Below are 15,000 nucleotides of genomic sequence, written 5' to 3' on the forward strand. Positions count from 1 at the left end.
CACCGAAATGTTTCCCTGGCGCGCAAGGGCATCTCCACATTTCGTGTTGCTGGTTTTGTGTTTTGCCCAGATGGTGATGATGATGATGATGATGATGATGATGATGAATAAAAACGTTACCTCCCACCTTCCCACCCAGACATATTTGGTCTTGCCCAACAGTGGCGGTGGATAGACAAGACATTCAACTTCAGTTTTCTATTCCGCATCTCTGCGAGACAAGATCCGATTGACATTTACAAGACTTTCACTTCTTTGGCCAAAATTTATTCACACAGACAAACTTCCCCACACATACTCAAAAATCCCCTTTCAAAGAAAAAAAAAATCTTTGATACTTAACTCGGTTTTTCAATTCCATAGAGAACGCCACTCGAACACTGGAAATGGTAAACAAACAAAACACAACAAAGAAATGCCACTTTACCTTGTCAGCGTTTCCAGCGATGACGTGTAGATGGCTCCCCCGACATCAATATGCACAGGAGCCGTATATCTGCAAGAACAAGAAGAAAATCGAGCTGTCATCACCCGTCAAAGAATAATCGACTCTATGTCTTTATGATATAAGTGATAATATCAACATACTACCATACAAAAGGAGTACAGACCTATAGTACAACATCTCGATGCCACTGCGCGGGGCTCTCAAGCTAAGGTGAAGGGAGGGAGGGGGAGGGAGGGAGGGAGAGAGTCAACGTCCAATTTACAGAAATCATTTCAGTGGACAAAATTACTCAACAACAAGAAAACCCTTCCACACCCCCTCCCCCTTTTTTAATTAATCTTATTCTATTTTATTTTTATGTGTATATAGCTATTTTTAGTCACACCTGGTAAGTCCTCAAGAACATCCCATTACGTTAGCCAGAATAAAACTCCTCAAGTGTAACGTGGGTAAACTTAGATATTTGGGTATCCCAATCTCACCGCCCTAACTGAATAAAATCGCCTGTAGTTAGCCAGAATACATCACATATAGAAATATTATTTTGTTATTTGGCATGAGCCTCATCTTGTTGCTGTGCAGGCGTTTCTTGGCTGAATAAAATGGCATGGCGGCAGTGGAAATGTTGAACACAGTAAAGGAAAAAGAAAATTAACCGAATGAAATCATATGTCTTCACCAGAGAAAATATTAAAAAAGATATCACCGTGTCTTAGAGGCTAATGTCAATAGCGCCTCATAAAGCCAGCCAGACTTAGTAACAAAGCTTTACAAAGCAGAGGCTCCACGCAGATGTTTCATGAACCGGAGACATACTATGAACTAATGCTTCAAAGCAGGTCGAAGAACGAGCTCTCAACAAACATCCCCACCACCGCTAACCCCCCCCCCCCCCCAGACTCTTGCGCAGGGCAACGACGACGCCCACTGAACCAAACAAGACATCGTTGACGCCTCCTTGCCACGGACCAAGTGAGGACCCCGGGGCACCCCGCTGCTGGCCAGACTTGACGCGGTACTGTCATCCTCGCGCTCCTGCTGTCTCTGCCTGTCATCCTTCAGGCGGACCTTCTCATTCTCTGCTTCCTCCTCCTCCTCCTCCTCCTCCTCCTCCTCCTCCTCCTCCTCCTCCTCCTCCTCCTCCTCCTCCTCCTCCTCCTCCTCCTCCTCCTCCTCCTCCTCCTCCTCCTCCTCCTCCTACTCCTCCTCCTCCTCCTCCTCCTCTACTTCCTTCTCCTCCTCCTCCTCCTCCCCCTCCTCCTCCTCCACCTCCTCCTCCACCTCCTCCACCTCTTCTTCGTCTTCCTCCTCTCGTCCTTACTTCTTCTTCGTCTTCCTCATTCCCTACCTCTTCTTCGAATTCCCCCTTCTCTTCCTCCACTTCTTCGTCTTCTTCTTCCTCCTCCTGCTCCTCTTCTTTGTCCTCGACCTCCTCAATCCCTTCCCCTACCCCTTCGTCTTCCTCCTCCACCTCACCTTCGTCTTCTTCCTCATCCACCCCTCGTCTTCTGTTCCCTCCCATTCGTCTTCGTCTTCATCTTCATCTTCATCTTCCTCTTCCATTCTCCTCTTTCTCGTTCCTCCTCATATTTCATCTTTTCTTCTTCCACTTCTTCTAACGTCACCACCTCCACCACTTTCTATTTCTTCAACTTTACGTTTCCAACCTTCATCTACTTCTTCAACTTTCTTACAATTTCGATTTCTCTTCCACTTTTTCCACCATCACCGTTGTAACGGACTTTCTGTTTTACTTCCTGTTGGTTCCTGTTTAACAGCGCTTCTGTTTTTGTGTCTCTTCTAATCCCCGATAGATTCTGTTTATCAATAGATATGTTCATCGTTGTTTCCTGTTTAGTTTTAATCTTTGTTATCTATAGGTTTTGATTCCTGTTAAATACTTTTGATTCCTGTTAAATACTTTTGCCGTTTTGCTTGGAGGTAAATTCTGCTTGTTCCCTGTTGGTTCCTGTTTAGCAGAACCTTCCTGTTTATCCCCGTTCCTTTGTGACGTGTATCCTCCCCTCCACCCCTTCCCCCTCCCCTTCCCCTCTCCCCCTCCCTCCCCCTCCCTCCCCTCGGATGGAGCGAGTTGTTTTCCGCCAATGTTACATCTATGATCGTCCTCATTTTCTATCTTTTGTGTTTATCGTTTTCTCCTTTGTTTATAATGTTCGCATCCCCTCCCCCCACTCCTCCTCCTCCTCCTCCTCCTCCTCCTCCTCCTCCTCCTCCTCCTCCTCCTCCTCCTCCTCCTCCTCCTCCTCTTCTTTGCTCTGTGTGGTCCCCCGCCGCTTCGTCTCTCCTCTTGCGCATCACGCTCTTGTTTTGTCCTTATCCCAAGCCATGTTTTTGTCCTAATCGAGCACAGCGTGCCTCGCTTCTAATCTAGCCGTGTTTTTCCATGCCCCCCACACGTGTTTTTTCTGCTGTTTTTTATCTCCCTTTTGCAGACTTTTGTTCCGTGTTTTACCCGTGTTTTGCCCGTGTTCTACCTTTCCACTCTCTCCTTCTGTGTTTACTTTTAATCCGGTTTTATTGCCTGGCCTGCTTTAGATCCGATCCTCTTGTTTTTTTCATATTCTGATCCTCTTTTGTTTTTTGTTTTTATATTTGCGGAGAAAAAGGGTTTATCATCGTTGGGTGATCACTGATAAGGATCTTTCCACTTTAAGTGTGTTCTGATGCTGTAACATGGCATACACCTTTTTTTTGAGGAATTTTTTTCCTTTGCCTGATACTATGTTTACCTCGTATCACGTGGTTATAATATAGTCAACCTTTTGAAATTTTCGATGCTGTAATCCTCCTTTTTTATTTTTCCTGATATTATGTTTAGCTCGTACCACGTGATTATATTGTAGTGAAACTTTGAAAATTGTGATTATGTGTCTCGCCTTATGTTTGTGCTTAGGGACAGCATATTGATGTGTTTTGCTTCATCAATTATATGTCTTACTCTATACTAATTATTAATTTTTTATTCATTCTTTAATTTGATTATTTATTCATTTAATATATTCATTCGTTTTGGGATGCGTCTCGCCCTGGTATTTGGGTGTCAAGGCAACTTCGTAGTGTATTTGTTTTGATGTATTTTTTTCATATGCTCCTGTTCTTGACTAAATTATGGTTTACTTATGAAGATTATAAAGATTTCCTTCACTAGCGGTGCTGAAGAGGTCACAGCCTACATTGACACATCTTTTATACCTGTTATCTAGGGATGAATATAGCTTATCTATCATTTCTATACCTCCTCGTGGCGCCAGGGTACTTTATTCGTCACAATGGCATCGCCCCTAGGAGAGACGAAAGTGCCTCTGGCCTCGTGATGTGCAAGGTCATGTTAGTGACGTGACAACAGCTGCCCCAGCTGCTGCTGCTGCTGCTGACACCTGCGTCTCTCTTGCAGCATCGCCGCGTCAGATATCCGCTCAGCTGCTCCTGTACTCTAACATGCAGCTGGTTGTGCCTCAGCAAGGACGAGTGTTGCTGCTGTTATTAATTATTGCTGCACCGATAACTATTTCTGCAGCTGCAACAACAAGTGTTCCAGCTGTTCATCGACAGCTCCCTCACTGCTGCCAATTCTGAGGCTGATATATCCGCTGTTTCTATTTTTACAGCTGTCATGGTTACTGCAGCTGATCAGCAGGTTCCAGCGTCATACATCTGACGTTGCTGACGATGATGATGGTGATGGTAATGATAGAAAGCGTGTGGTGGTTGCAACTACACGCGGCTATTATCTGCGTGTAGGTGTGTGTGTGTGTGTGTATTGCTTGCACTCGTTAGCAGCTCTTAGAAATATTTACTGAATTTTAACACGTGTTTGTACCGCCCTATACATGTTCTAGAACACACACACAGACACACACACACACACACACACACACACACACACACACACACACACACACACACACACACACACACACACACACACACACACACACACACGGAGCTGACATCGGTAATGCTATACTGAACCAGAAAACATATACATTTGTTTCATTGAAATTTTACTTATAAATAATCACAATTGCTACCCGAGAACGGCAACATGTAGAATCATATCAAATAACAATAAAAGATATCTTATCGGGGTTCTGTGTCTGGTTCAGGAGGGAGCAAATGATGATATTTAAGATAAAAGTGTTTATATGTAATGTTTAAGCACACACACTACAGTGATCTGTCCATACAACTGTGTAGACGTTCAGCGTGTATTTGTGGTTATGCGCTGAACGTATGTGTACGTACAGTTGCGGCTGCAATATGTACTAATGTACATGAGAACATTGGTGCAATGATGTACCAGGTAATACACTTGAGTATATGTGTTCGTAGATCAATTAAGTACGAGTATATGCCTTGTGTTTTCCCATACTTTTACTCAAATTGTGTGTGTGTGTGTGTGTGTGTGTGTGTGTGTGTGTGTGTGTGTGTGTGTGTGTGTGTGTGTGTGTGTGTGTGTGTGTGTGTGTGTGTGTGTGTGTGTGTGTGTGTATGTGTGTGTATGTGTGTGTGTGTGTGTGTGTGTGTGTGTGTGTGTGTGTGTGTGTGTGTGTGTGTGTGTGTGTGTGTGTGTGTGTGTGTGTGTGTGTGTGTGTGTGTGTGTGTGTGTGTGTGTGTGTGTGTGTTTGCACGTTAGCGCGCACGCTCGTGATTCACCATACTTTTGGATGACCCACTGGACTCGTGATCGACAGCTATTACCATTCCGAATGAGAGTCTATAGCTCGTACTATGCGGTTTGGAGCTTCCACAGCTGCTGTTATGAAACATTGTCTACCGAAGCTGCTCATTTTGTTCTATCTGATGTTACCAATCCTCCTGATGATGATGATGACGATGACGTCGCTGATAATGACAATGATGATAATGAAAATGACGATGACGACGACGACGACGATAATGGCAGTGACGACGATGGTAATGACGATGATGATAATGAAAATGATGACGACGACGATGATAATGATGATAACGATAATGAAGATGACGATGACGACGACGGCGATAATGGCGGTGACGACGATGATAATGACGATGATGATAATGAAGATGATGACGACGACAATGACAATAACGACAATGATAATGTAATGACGATAACAATAATGATAATGATGACGATGACAATGATAATAATGACATTGATAAACATAATGATGACACTGTGTCATCAATGCACAAATTTACTCCTAAAAAAAATCCTCGTTCCTTAACAACTTTCGGCATGCAATCTTTATACATGTAGACGCGATTTCATGTACGTGTTCGTATGCATGTGCTTGTACATGTGTGCCTGTTTGTGCTTGTACATGTGTGCCTGTTTGTGCTTGCGTGTATGAATGCATGTGTACCTTCTTATGCTTGTGTGTCTTAGAGCCTGTATACGTATACCGCTGTGTGTATTTATATACATGTATGTACTTCCCCACACTCCTTTGAGTGTATGCATGCGTTCTTGTGTGTCTAAGAACCTGTGTATGTATACCGTTGTGTGTCTACATGTGTACATGTGTGTACGCCCCCACATTCCTTTGTGTGTGTATAGGCTACGTGCGTGTGCGTGCGTGTGCGCAGTGGCTGGTCACCTCGGGGTGATCCCGAGGCAATGGCGGCTTCAACTTATCAGGTCAACTTTGACGGCCGAACCTGCCGCACCGTCTGCGGCACAGCGGCGGCGGCGGCGGCGGTGACGGCGTGCCGCAACGCGAACCGACGCCGCAGGGAAACCCGGCCGCACTGCCATAAACGCCACAGCCGCAGTTTACAACCCACAAAGGCTCCGCCAGTGGCCGCAGTTCGGAGAAGCTCCCGTAAGAAGAGGCTCCGGAGCCAGTTTCCGAAAGTGACCAGATCGCTTACGTTCTTTTCCCTGCAATTCGCTGGTTGCCGCCAGGCGATTCTATTCGTCCCGTGGCGTCCCATCAGTGTCGAGGACACTGAGGGACTCGAATCGTGTCTGTGTTACATGAAGTTACACGGACAAACGAACAACAACAGACTTATTGTCCTTACAAGACTTTTCTGGTACTTAACCTATCATTAGTACTTTTTATTTAACCTGTATTGAGGCAAATAATTCTAGTCGGGGATTTGTAGCTCAAGGAAATATCGAGACGTTGGACCATTCTACGAGTATATGTTAACATCGTTTTCCTACAATCTTCCATCCATTATTTCTAGTTGCGTTGGAGGTGCCAATTTTGATATATATTTTCCACATCCATGATTTCAACTCAATCCGTATCACCTTGTTCAAGAGGGCAACCCTAAGTGGAAATACTTAAATAGATAAAAAGAAATCTATAAACAATATTTAATAAAAATAAGTAAATAAATAAACGAAAATACATAAATAAACAAATAGATAAATGAATAAATGAATAGGTAAGATAAATAAACAAATAATTTGAATAACTAAATTGGCACAAGCAAGCTCAGGTATTTCGAAAAGCAGGTCTATTCAGAGCGTTTCACTTAGTAACCCTGGCCTCACTCTAGGCGATCTGCCTGTGGCGACGTGTGCGCCATGGAAGTAAAAAAAACCTGTCCGGAAACCCTAAGGAGTCTCAGCGTCTCAGCCCAACGTTAGTGTTCTCATTATTGTCAGACTCGTCACTAGACTCTAGAACCTCCGCCCCGATCCCACTAACCTTCCTTCTCCTCCTCCTCCTTGCATGCATTTCCACATAAGACATATCAATTATGAACAGATCATAATCATTTTCATATCTGATCAGAACTATCTTTTTATCATAGTCAATTAACTTGAGAAACGAATAATTAACTGTTTATAATCAAAAGTGTATTAATTATGAAATAGAGCAAGAACTGGAGTGGGGGGGGGATGAACTTGTCGGGTCAAATGATCTAAGACTATATCCTTATTGACCTAAGCCCGCCAACCAAGTGAATTAGAGTTTTAATGATGTAGTTCTAATCTAAGTGGGTTTTACATCGCTTAAGTAGATCCCAGCCTAGACTGCCAGTATGCAGAAGGTCTAAATGCCAATATGGTTAAAGGGTCTCTTATGGAAAGTCGTAATCTTCTTTATGGTTCCTTTTAATTTGGCACTTTAAGCTTTACTCCACCGGTCGTAGATGCTTTGTTGGAACGAAAACGAGGACCTCAGTATTATTACTCATAAACAGAAATGGGTAATAAATATTTTCAATTAAGTAGAAAACACGTATGAACATTCATATGACAAGAAGTGTGTGGGGGGGGGCTTGTTTGCAGACCCTCTAGAAGGGTTGACCTGTGCTTCTCTAGTTTACAGTGATTTCTAGCACGTCTAAGCACATTCTTTCCCAGGTAGCTTCAATCCTTTGTCGAGTAAGTTTTTTGGCTCGTCCACACCGTTCAATACCGAAACGACCTATACATATGGTGCCCCGTCAAATCCCTGACCCTGCACCTCAGCCTCGAGGGCGGACCACCATCCTGAACGGGGTCTTGTCCGACCTAGACCACCCTCAGACCCGAAAGGACCCGCCCTTGACCTGAATGACGCCTATGGGCGTCCGTTCCGTACGCCCATGTCAGGCGCGTCACCGGTGTGAAGAGGTAGGAGTGAACTCTAATTTGTCAAGTCCTGTCGGCAGCGGTGTCTTGTTCTGGTCCGATGACTTTCACTTCTTTAAGCGAGAGGGGCCCCGCCGCCGCCGACCCCCATTCGAGAGGCGGGGTCCCAACCTTTCAAGGAAGGGTTGAGTCCTTTTGCTGGGAAGGACGGGGAAGGAGAAAGAGGAAGGTTGAAAAAAGAAAGAAAGAAAGAGGAAAGTGAGGGGAGAGAGAGAGGCATGAAAGAGAGAGATGAGAGAAGAAAGAGAAAGGACTTGAGAGTAAGAAGAAAAAGAGAGAGAGAGAGAGAGAGAGAGAGAGAGAGAGAGAGAGAGAGAGAGAGAGAGAGAGAGAGAGAGAGAGAGAGAGAGAGAGAGAGAGAGAGAGAGAGAAAGAGGGAGAATGAGAAAGAGAGAGGAAGAGAGAGAGAAAGAGAGAGAGAGAGAGAGAGAGAGAGAGAGAGAGAGAGAGAGAGAGAGAGAGAGAGAGAGAGAGAGAGAGAGAGAGAGAGAGAGAGAGAGAGAGAGAGAGAGAGAGAGAGAGAGAGAGAGAGAGAGAGAGAGAGAGAGAGATAGAGAGAGAGAGAGAGAGAGAGAGAGAGAGAGAGAGAGAGAGAGAGAGAGAGAGAGAGAGAGAGAGAGAGAGAGAGAGAGAGAGAGAGAGAGAGAGAGAGAGAGAGACAGGGTGATTATGACCAGCAAGAACGGCAGAGTAGGGCGTCTGCCGGAGATGGCGGACTTGAGGGGACAAGCCCACAACCGCAACCCTGCAGCCATCCTATTAGCAACCAACCACGTCAATCCAATCATCCATCATGAGGCCTCGTGATCAGTCAACTCTCTAATGAAGCTTTTTAAACATGAGCTCTGAACGACGCCTGGGGGTTCTCTCTTTGAGGTTAAGTCCTCAGTCAAGTCCTCAGTTAAGTCCTCAGTTAAGTCCTCAGTTAAGTCTTCAGACGTTTAAGCCTTCTTTTGCTCCTGAGAGGATTAATTCGTTCTCCTGAAGAACATGGCCCTGGCTGTCGGCAGGTGATTTTATTCAAGTTAGAGAATTAACCTCAATGTAGTAAAGGGTTAACCCTGCAGTATTTTGTTATGGCTGAGGTCCGAAGATTGTATTCAGCCCAGAGGAACCAAATATTTGCCTAAAGGGAGTTAAAGGACTATATGATTCGTTCCTATGTGTCCGGACTGTTGTGACACCCTGTACACAGGTGCCACAATCCGTGGTACAAATGGCAGCGCAGGCAATACAAACGCAAATGAAAAACACTTGTATTTTTTGGATGCAATCTAATTTTCGGTCCGCTTGTAATGAATATTTTAATGTTATTCTTGCTACCCGAGTCAAAATTGTTATGGTTATCATTCCCACCATAATTTGTTATTTCATTTCCCAAACCACTTAATAAAAAAATAAATAGATAAATAGTAAAAAAAAAAAGATAAATAAATGAATAGATAATATGAAATATGAATTCCCGCTTCCCATTCCCGAGTGCCATGCATTGTGGCACTCCATCGATTCTGGTCTGGTCAGCGTGCCAGGTGACTATTTCATCAAAGTTGAGGACAAAAGCCTAGGCTCAACGAGGTCTCCATCGTTCTAGAGATACTAGAATAGGGCTTCATCAATCTAGATGCTCTTGAATAGCTCTCTTTCACCCTAGATATTCTAGAACATAGTCTTGATCGACCTAGAGGCTTTTATATTTCCTACTGATCACTCTAGAGACTCTCTAAATAGGTCTCTTTTAATCTAGATATTCTAGAACTTAGTCATTATCAACCAACAGACTCTGGAACTAGGTCCATTTCAGGCTAGATATTCTAGAACTTAGTCTTGAACGATCTAAAGATTTTAGTATTAGGTTCCGATCAATCTAGAGATTCTAGAATTAGGTCTCCTTCAGTTTAATGATTCTAGTCAATCTTATTCAAAGAGTCTAGAACGAGGTTTTATCTACTAGAACATGGTCTTGATCTATCTAGATATTCTAGAACTAGTTTCCAAACGATCTAGATATAAACATAAGCATCAACTGATCTAGAGATTCTAGAACTAGGGCTCCATTGAGCTAGGGGGTTCTAGTACTAGGTATCGATCTATCTAAACATTCTAGAACCCGATCTCGATTGCACTCGAAATTCTAGATCCTATATCCTTTTTCAGAACCGGGTCCGACTTTTTATTATTATTCTTTTTTTTTTATCTATTTATCTGATTCTTTATTTATTTATTTTTCTGAAATAGTTATGGCAAAATATCCTCATAGCAGAGGCATCAGCGCCCCATCTACGAATAAAAATGAATTGCGACAAGCCCTGCATTTTGGAGGCTAGGAAAAAAAAAATTCTGATGACGTAATATCGGGACTTATTTTGAATTATTTTGAACGGGGTCATAAACGTCACGCGCGCGCCAAAAGCCGTTAATTTCCGTTAATTTGATTTTGACAACGAGCGGCGCCGTCACCAATGCCATTTCACCTTTGCCACCTGCATGGTCACCTAAAAGGTGAGGGGTTTATGTCACTGACATCCGTTTGGGATCGATCCTGGCTTTCTTTGGTCAAGAGGCGGGATCCAAGTCCATTGCGCTACAGGGGCACACCATGAGATAATTTTTTTTTTTTTTTTTTTTTTTTTTTTTTCTTCAAGAACGCAGAGGTTACCTCCGCCTCCAGTTCGGCGAATCACCAGACACCTCATGGCCTCACTCTCCATTCTCATCTACTAATGAAAGTCATCCATGACAAGCTCACATGAAGACACCCGGTTCAGTCCTTACTACCTACCAACGGTCGCTTGATAAAAGAAAAAATAAAATAAAAGAAAAAAAAGACAAAATAATAAATGAATAATCACCTCTTCCCCAGACATCTCAAAGGGTTTTTTGGTCTTTACCCTCTCCGACCAAGCAATGACTTAAATGACTTTATTTTGGCTAAAACCAGATGATTCTATTCAGTTTTATAAACTTCCTTCGTCCGCAAAGGATTACAATATCGGCTTGATTAACCTTCTCCCATCTGAGTGATTATTTAAACCATTTGAGTCTAGCTTTCGCCAGACGGTTTTATTCAGATTAAGAAACCTTTCCACCTCAAGGGTGTTGGTTAAATCTATCGACGCGATGATACACTTAATAGATTTGCTTCTGGCCAAAAACAGACGATTTCATTCAGCCAAGGGGGGTGGCTCTATCATTACCTGAATCCACTGGCAACATCCATGTGACAACACACTGGGCTACTTTTTCTCCAACCTCCAATTCATCAGTGGTACCGCCCATCTCCATCACTTTTTCCGCCGTTAAATTCCTATGGCAAACTATTTTGTTTTTTCAACAATTTATATAGAATGTCATTTCTCGTACCGGAGGAAATTATTTTCTTCAAGCATATCAGCTTCCCGAAAGCTGCAGGCTGCAAATCGGCTTCGACAGTCTGAGGAAAAATACCCCAATGTGCTAAGGCCTTTATTGGTAAGAGAACGACGTCATTCTTACAACTCGTCGACCTAAGTCTTCTGGCGCCAACCAGAATAAAGTTTAAGAAGAGTGGCACAGGATCGAAGGTACTATCTGGTTAACCCGTTTGGTGGGCGGGGCCTCTGCGCAGACTCCGCCTCACCCCCAAAGCCACGCCCCCTTCCTGGAATTACCGATATTCGCCTCAAGTTATTTCTGTAATCTTTGGTATAAAAAATGACCCTAATCACGGTATCATCTCGTATCAATGTTCAGTGCGTTAAAAAGAAAAATCTAGGTTGAAAAATGAGTCAGACAAAGGTGTTGTCTTTGTAATAAGTGAACTAGTGCACTCATTTCACCCTTGTAAACTGAGGTCACCCTTGTTACAAGATGAAGGGGTTTCAAGGATTACCGAACTTGTAGGCCACGGAGCAATTGGATGATGATTTGATGACGTCACTCTTGTAGCTCGCAAACCTAAATCAAATACGTCATCCTTGTAACTTAGTGGTAAGGAAGTGACGTCGTGGTAAGGAAGTGACGTCATCACTGCAGATCGCAGACCTAAACCAGTGACGTCATACTTGTAACTATGGCGTCATCGCCCCTTTAGCGCCCCTGAATCGCGAAAATATGGAGACGATATAAATGACGTCAACTAGAAGAGGTACGCCGTCGTAGCACCTTTGGGTACTTGTTCCTCGTCCCCGTAACCAGCGCCTCTATCCATCGTCAAGTATATGGAACCATATACTTTACGTGTTAAAGGAGAGGCCACGCTTACGCGACGTTCGTTTGAGCGGAAACGACTTAGGTTACAATTTCTTTCATTTTTCGAATCTCCGAATGTCAAATCACCTTTGCGTCATATACTGAGAACCTGAATTGTCCTTAGGGAAGTCTAGAACATTGTAAGCGATATCGTCTTGCAGCTTTTCAAGTTCACAACATTCGACGAGAATCTTGATCGCGTGACCCCAGTGGCTTTCAGGAGAGACATAAGGAGGCAAGGGCGGGGCCGAACTTTTGTCCAAGAGGTGTCCAGGTCGGTTTGGTGCATGATGTGGGTTGGTATTTCCACTCGGGTACCCCCGAAATAAAATGTAATTCATTTTAGCTGCACGAATACATATTGTATGCTATACATGTGATACGTATATATATATGTATATATATATATATATATGTATATACATATGCATATATATATAAATATACATATATATATATATACATATATATATGTAAATATACATACATATAAATATATATATATATATATATACATACGTACATACATACATATATACGGGTATATATATCATGAGCGTGATAGTGCCCGTTACCAGTACCACATCACCATTAGATTACCACATGCAATTACCGCCCCCCCCCCTTCTTGACCCCATCCGCACAGGGTGACACTTCTTCTTTCACTCTGGTCATCGCCAGGATATTTCAGTTCATCTCAGTTGACCCAAATTCCTTTTTTCAAAAAATTGACCTATATTCATACAACTATTCCCTTAATATGTACAGAGATTCAGTCGATCAAAGAACGCAGCATTTTGTAATTGAGTAAAATCAATATAACTCACTACAGATGACCGTCATAAATACGGCTGACTGCCCTCAACACAAATGCATGACATGAATTTGTTTTGCCAAAATAAACAGTATAAAGTTTACCACTGCAGTGACTATAGGCTTAACATAAAATAGTACATAATGATGATTAAGTACTTAGTAATGACTAGTGACCATTTTTGAATGTATTAGTAAACTAAAAGTAGGTTTAAAACGTAATTAACCCAGTCTGTTGGAGAGAAACCGAATTAGGTCATGATTTCCCAATATGCAAATATTAACTTGTGTGAGTATTTGATATACTCTGCTCTACGACAAAACGCAATTTACTGTGATTAGCAAATATCATATTCAAAAATACATCAAGTATACAACAACAGTTATACAAAGTAGAAGTAAAAAAAAACCGCGGATAAAGATTTTTGCAAAAGTTCATATTTTTCTACCAGTGGAGCAATTAAAATATTGGATATATTGGAGTCTATTCTATACAAATAGCATATACAAAATCACAAAATACTCGAAATAGTGACACTAAATCCACACTAATAACGAAAGACGAAATATCTGTACAGAGGTAAGCATAAAGGTAGCGGCATAATAGGATAGCATCGTTTGAGTAGAACAGACTTCGGTAAAAAAAAATCTCAACAATGTGCCTAATATTCGTATTCTACTAAGTATTTCAGCGGCTTTGACCCATCGTTTTTCGCTCATATTTCCGAAATAATCATTCACATCAGCATGGTATATTAGCACAGCCTAATTCACACCCTGCCATAATTTTTGACGTTATAGTGCATTCACAAGTGTATTTAATTACGGTGTTTACTCTTGATATTAAGTGTGTCGTAGCCGACACCCGTGAAGTAAATCGAACAAGTGAAGTTGGGATACACGAGGTAGTTTGTGATGACGTCACGACTTTACCTGTTCGATTTACTTCACGGGTGTCGGCTACGACACACTTAATATCAAGAGTAAACGCCGTAATCAAATACACTTGTGAATGCACTATAACGTCAAAAATTATGGCAGGGTGTGAATTAGGCTGTGCTAATATATCATACTGATGTGAATGGTTATTTCGGAAATATGAGCGAAAAACGATGGGTCAAAGCCGCTGAAATACTTAGTAGGTTTAACTTCTCGTAATTCGTCATTCGACTTTTCGCCATATGACGCAAGAGTAATCTGACATTTGGAAATTTGGAAAACAAAAGATCGCAATCGAACTCGTTTCTACTCAAATTTCAGCAAAAGCAAGTAGCATGTTATCGAGAAATATCTAGTGTGACGCCACCTTAAGTCTTCACTCATTCTGCAGATACATCCACGTTTTGCTGCGAATTTTACCAATTTTATTTATATTAATGATCTTACGTATAAGGTATTTTCTTGTATAAAGACAAGAGAATACATATTTACAGAATTGACGCTAGACTTTTGTTTCTACTGTACATTGTAATAAAGTAATGTCCTCACTGAACTTAAACCTACAATTCTTTTTCTTTTGCAGTCATATCATATAACCATTTCTTCTGATTATACAACATTCCCCAAAATACACTATACAGACACCGTAAACCTGGCGAGCTATGTATGTTCATAACCCAGGTAAAACAGGAATTAAACCTTTTAAACTACAAAACCATTATGTGTATATTTTCCTACCGCAGGCATGTAGACACGTATACAAACTCAGCAAATCTTAAACCCACAGAATTATTATTGAAAACATTAACACCAACCGGCTATTTTTAACCAGTGACATCATCATATGCAGAGGATAGAAATATACATGATAGTGTATAGATATATTGTACCTGGAAATTTAGCATAAATTCTACATTACGCTATATCTAGCTGACCATTAACTACCTTCCCGTTTTCCTTCTTTGTCTAG

General features: G+C 42.1%; 2 protein-coding genes across 2 annotated transcripts in view; one reads left to right on the forward strand and one right to left on the reverse strand.

Annotated features, from left to right (window-relative positions):
• Positions 1–15,000, reverse strand: part of twz (BTB/POZ domain-containing protein twz) — a 425,221-nt gene that overhangs the window by 247,069 nt on the left and 163,152 nt on the right. The window contains exon 5 of the mRNA XM_076212157.1: positions 428–496. Coding sequence (XP_076068272.1) covers positions 428–496 — 69 coding nt within the window. The remainder of the gene's footprint in view (positions 1–427; positions 497–15,000) is intronic.
• Positions 1–15,000, forward strand: part of LOC143040754 (voltage-dependent calcium channel subunit alpha-2/delta-1-like) — a 590,989-nt gene that overhangs the window by 112,595 nt on the left and 463,394 nt on the right. The gene's annotated exons all lie outside the window — the stretch shown is intronic.

Source organism: Oratosquilla oratoria, chromosome 29 (genome assembly GCF_046742065.1).
Source record: "Oratosquilla oratoria isolate Oo_2021 chromosome 29, ASM4674206v1, whole genome shotgun sequence".
Lineage (NCBI taxonomy): Eukaryota > Metazoa > Arthropoda > Malacostraca > Stomatopoda > Squillidae > Oratosquilla > Oratosquilla oratoria.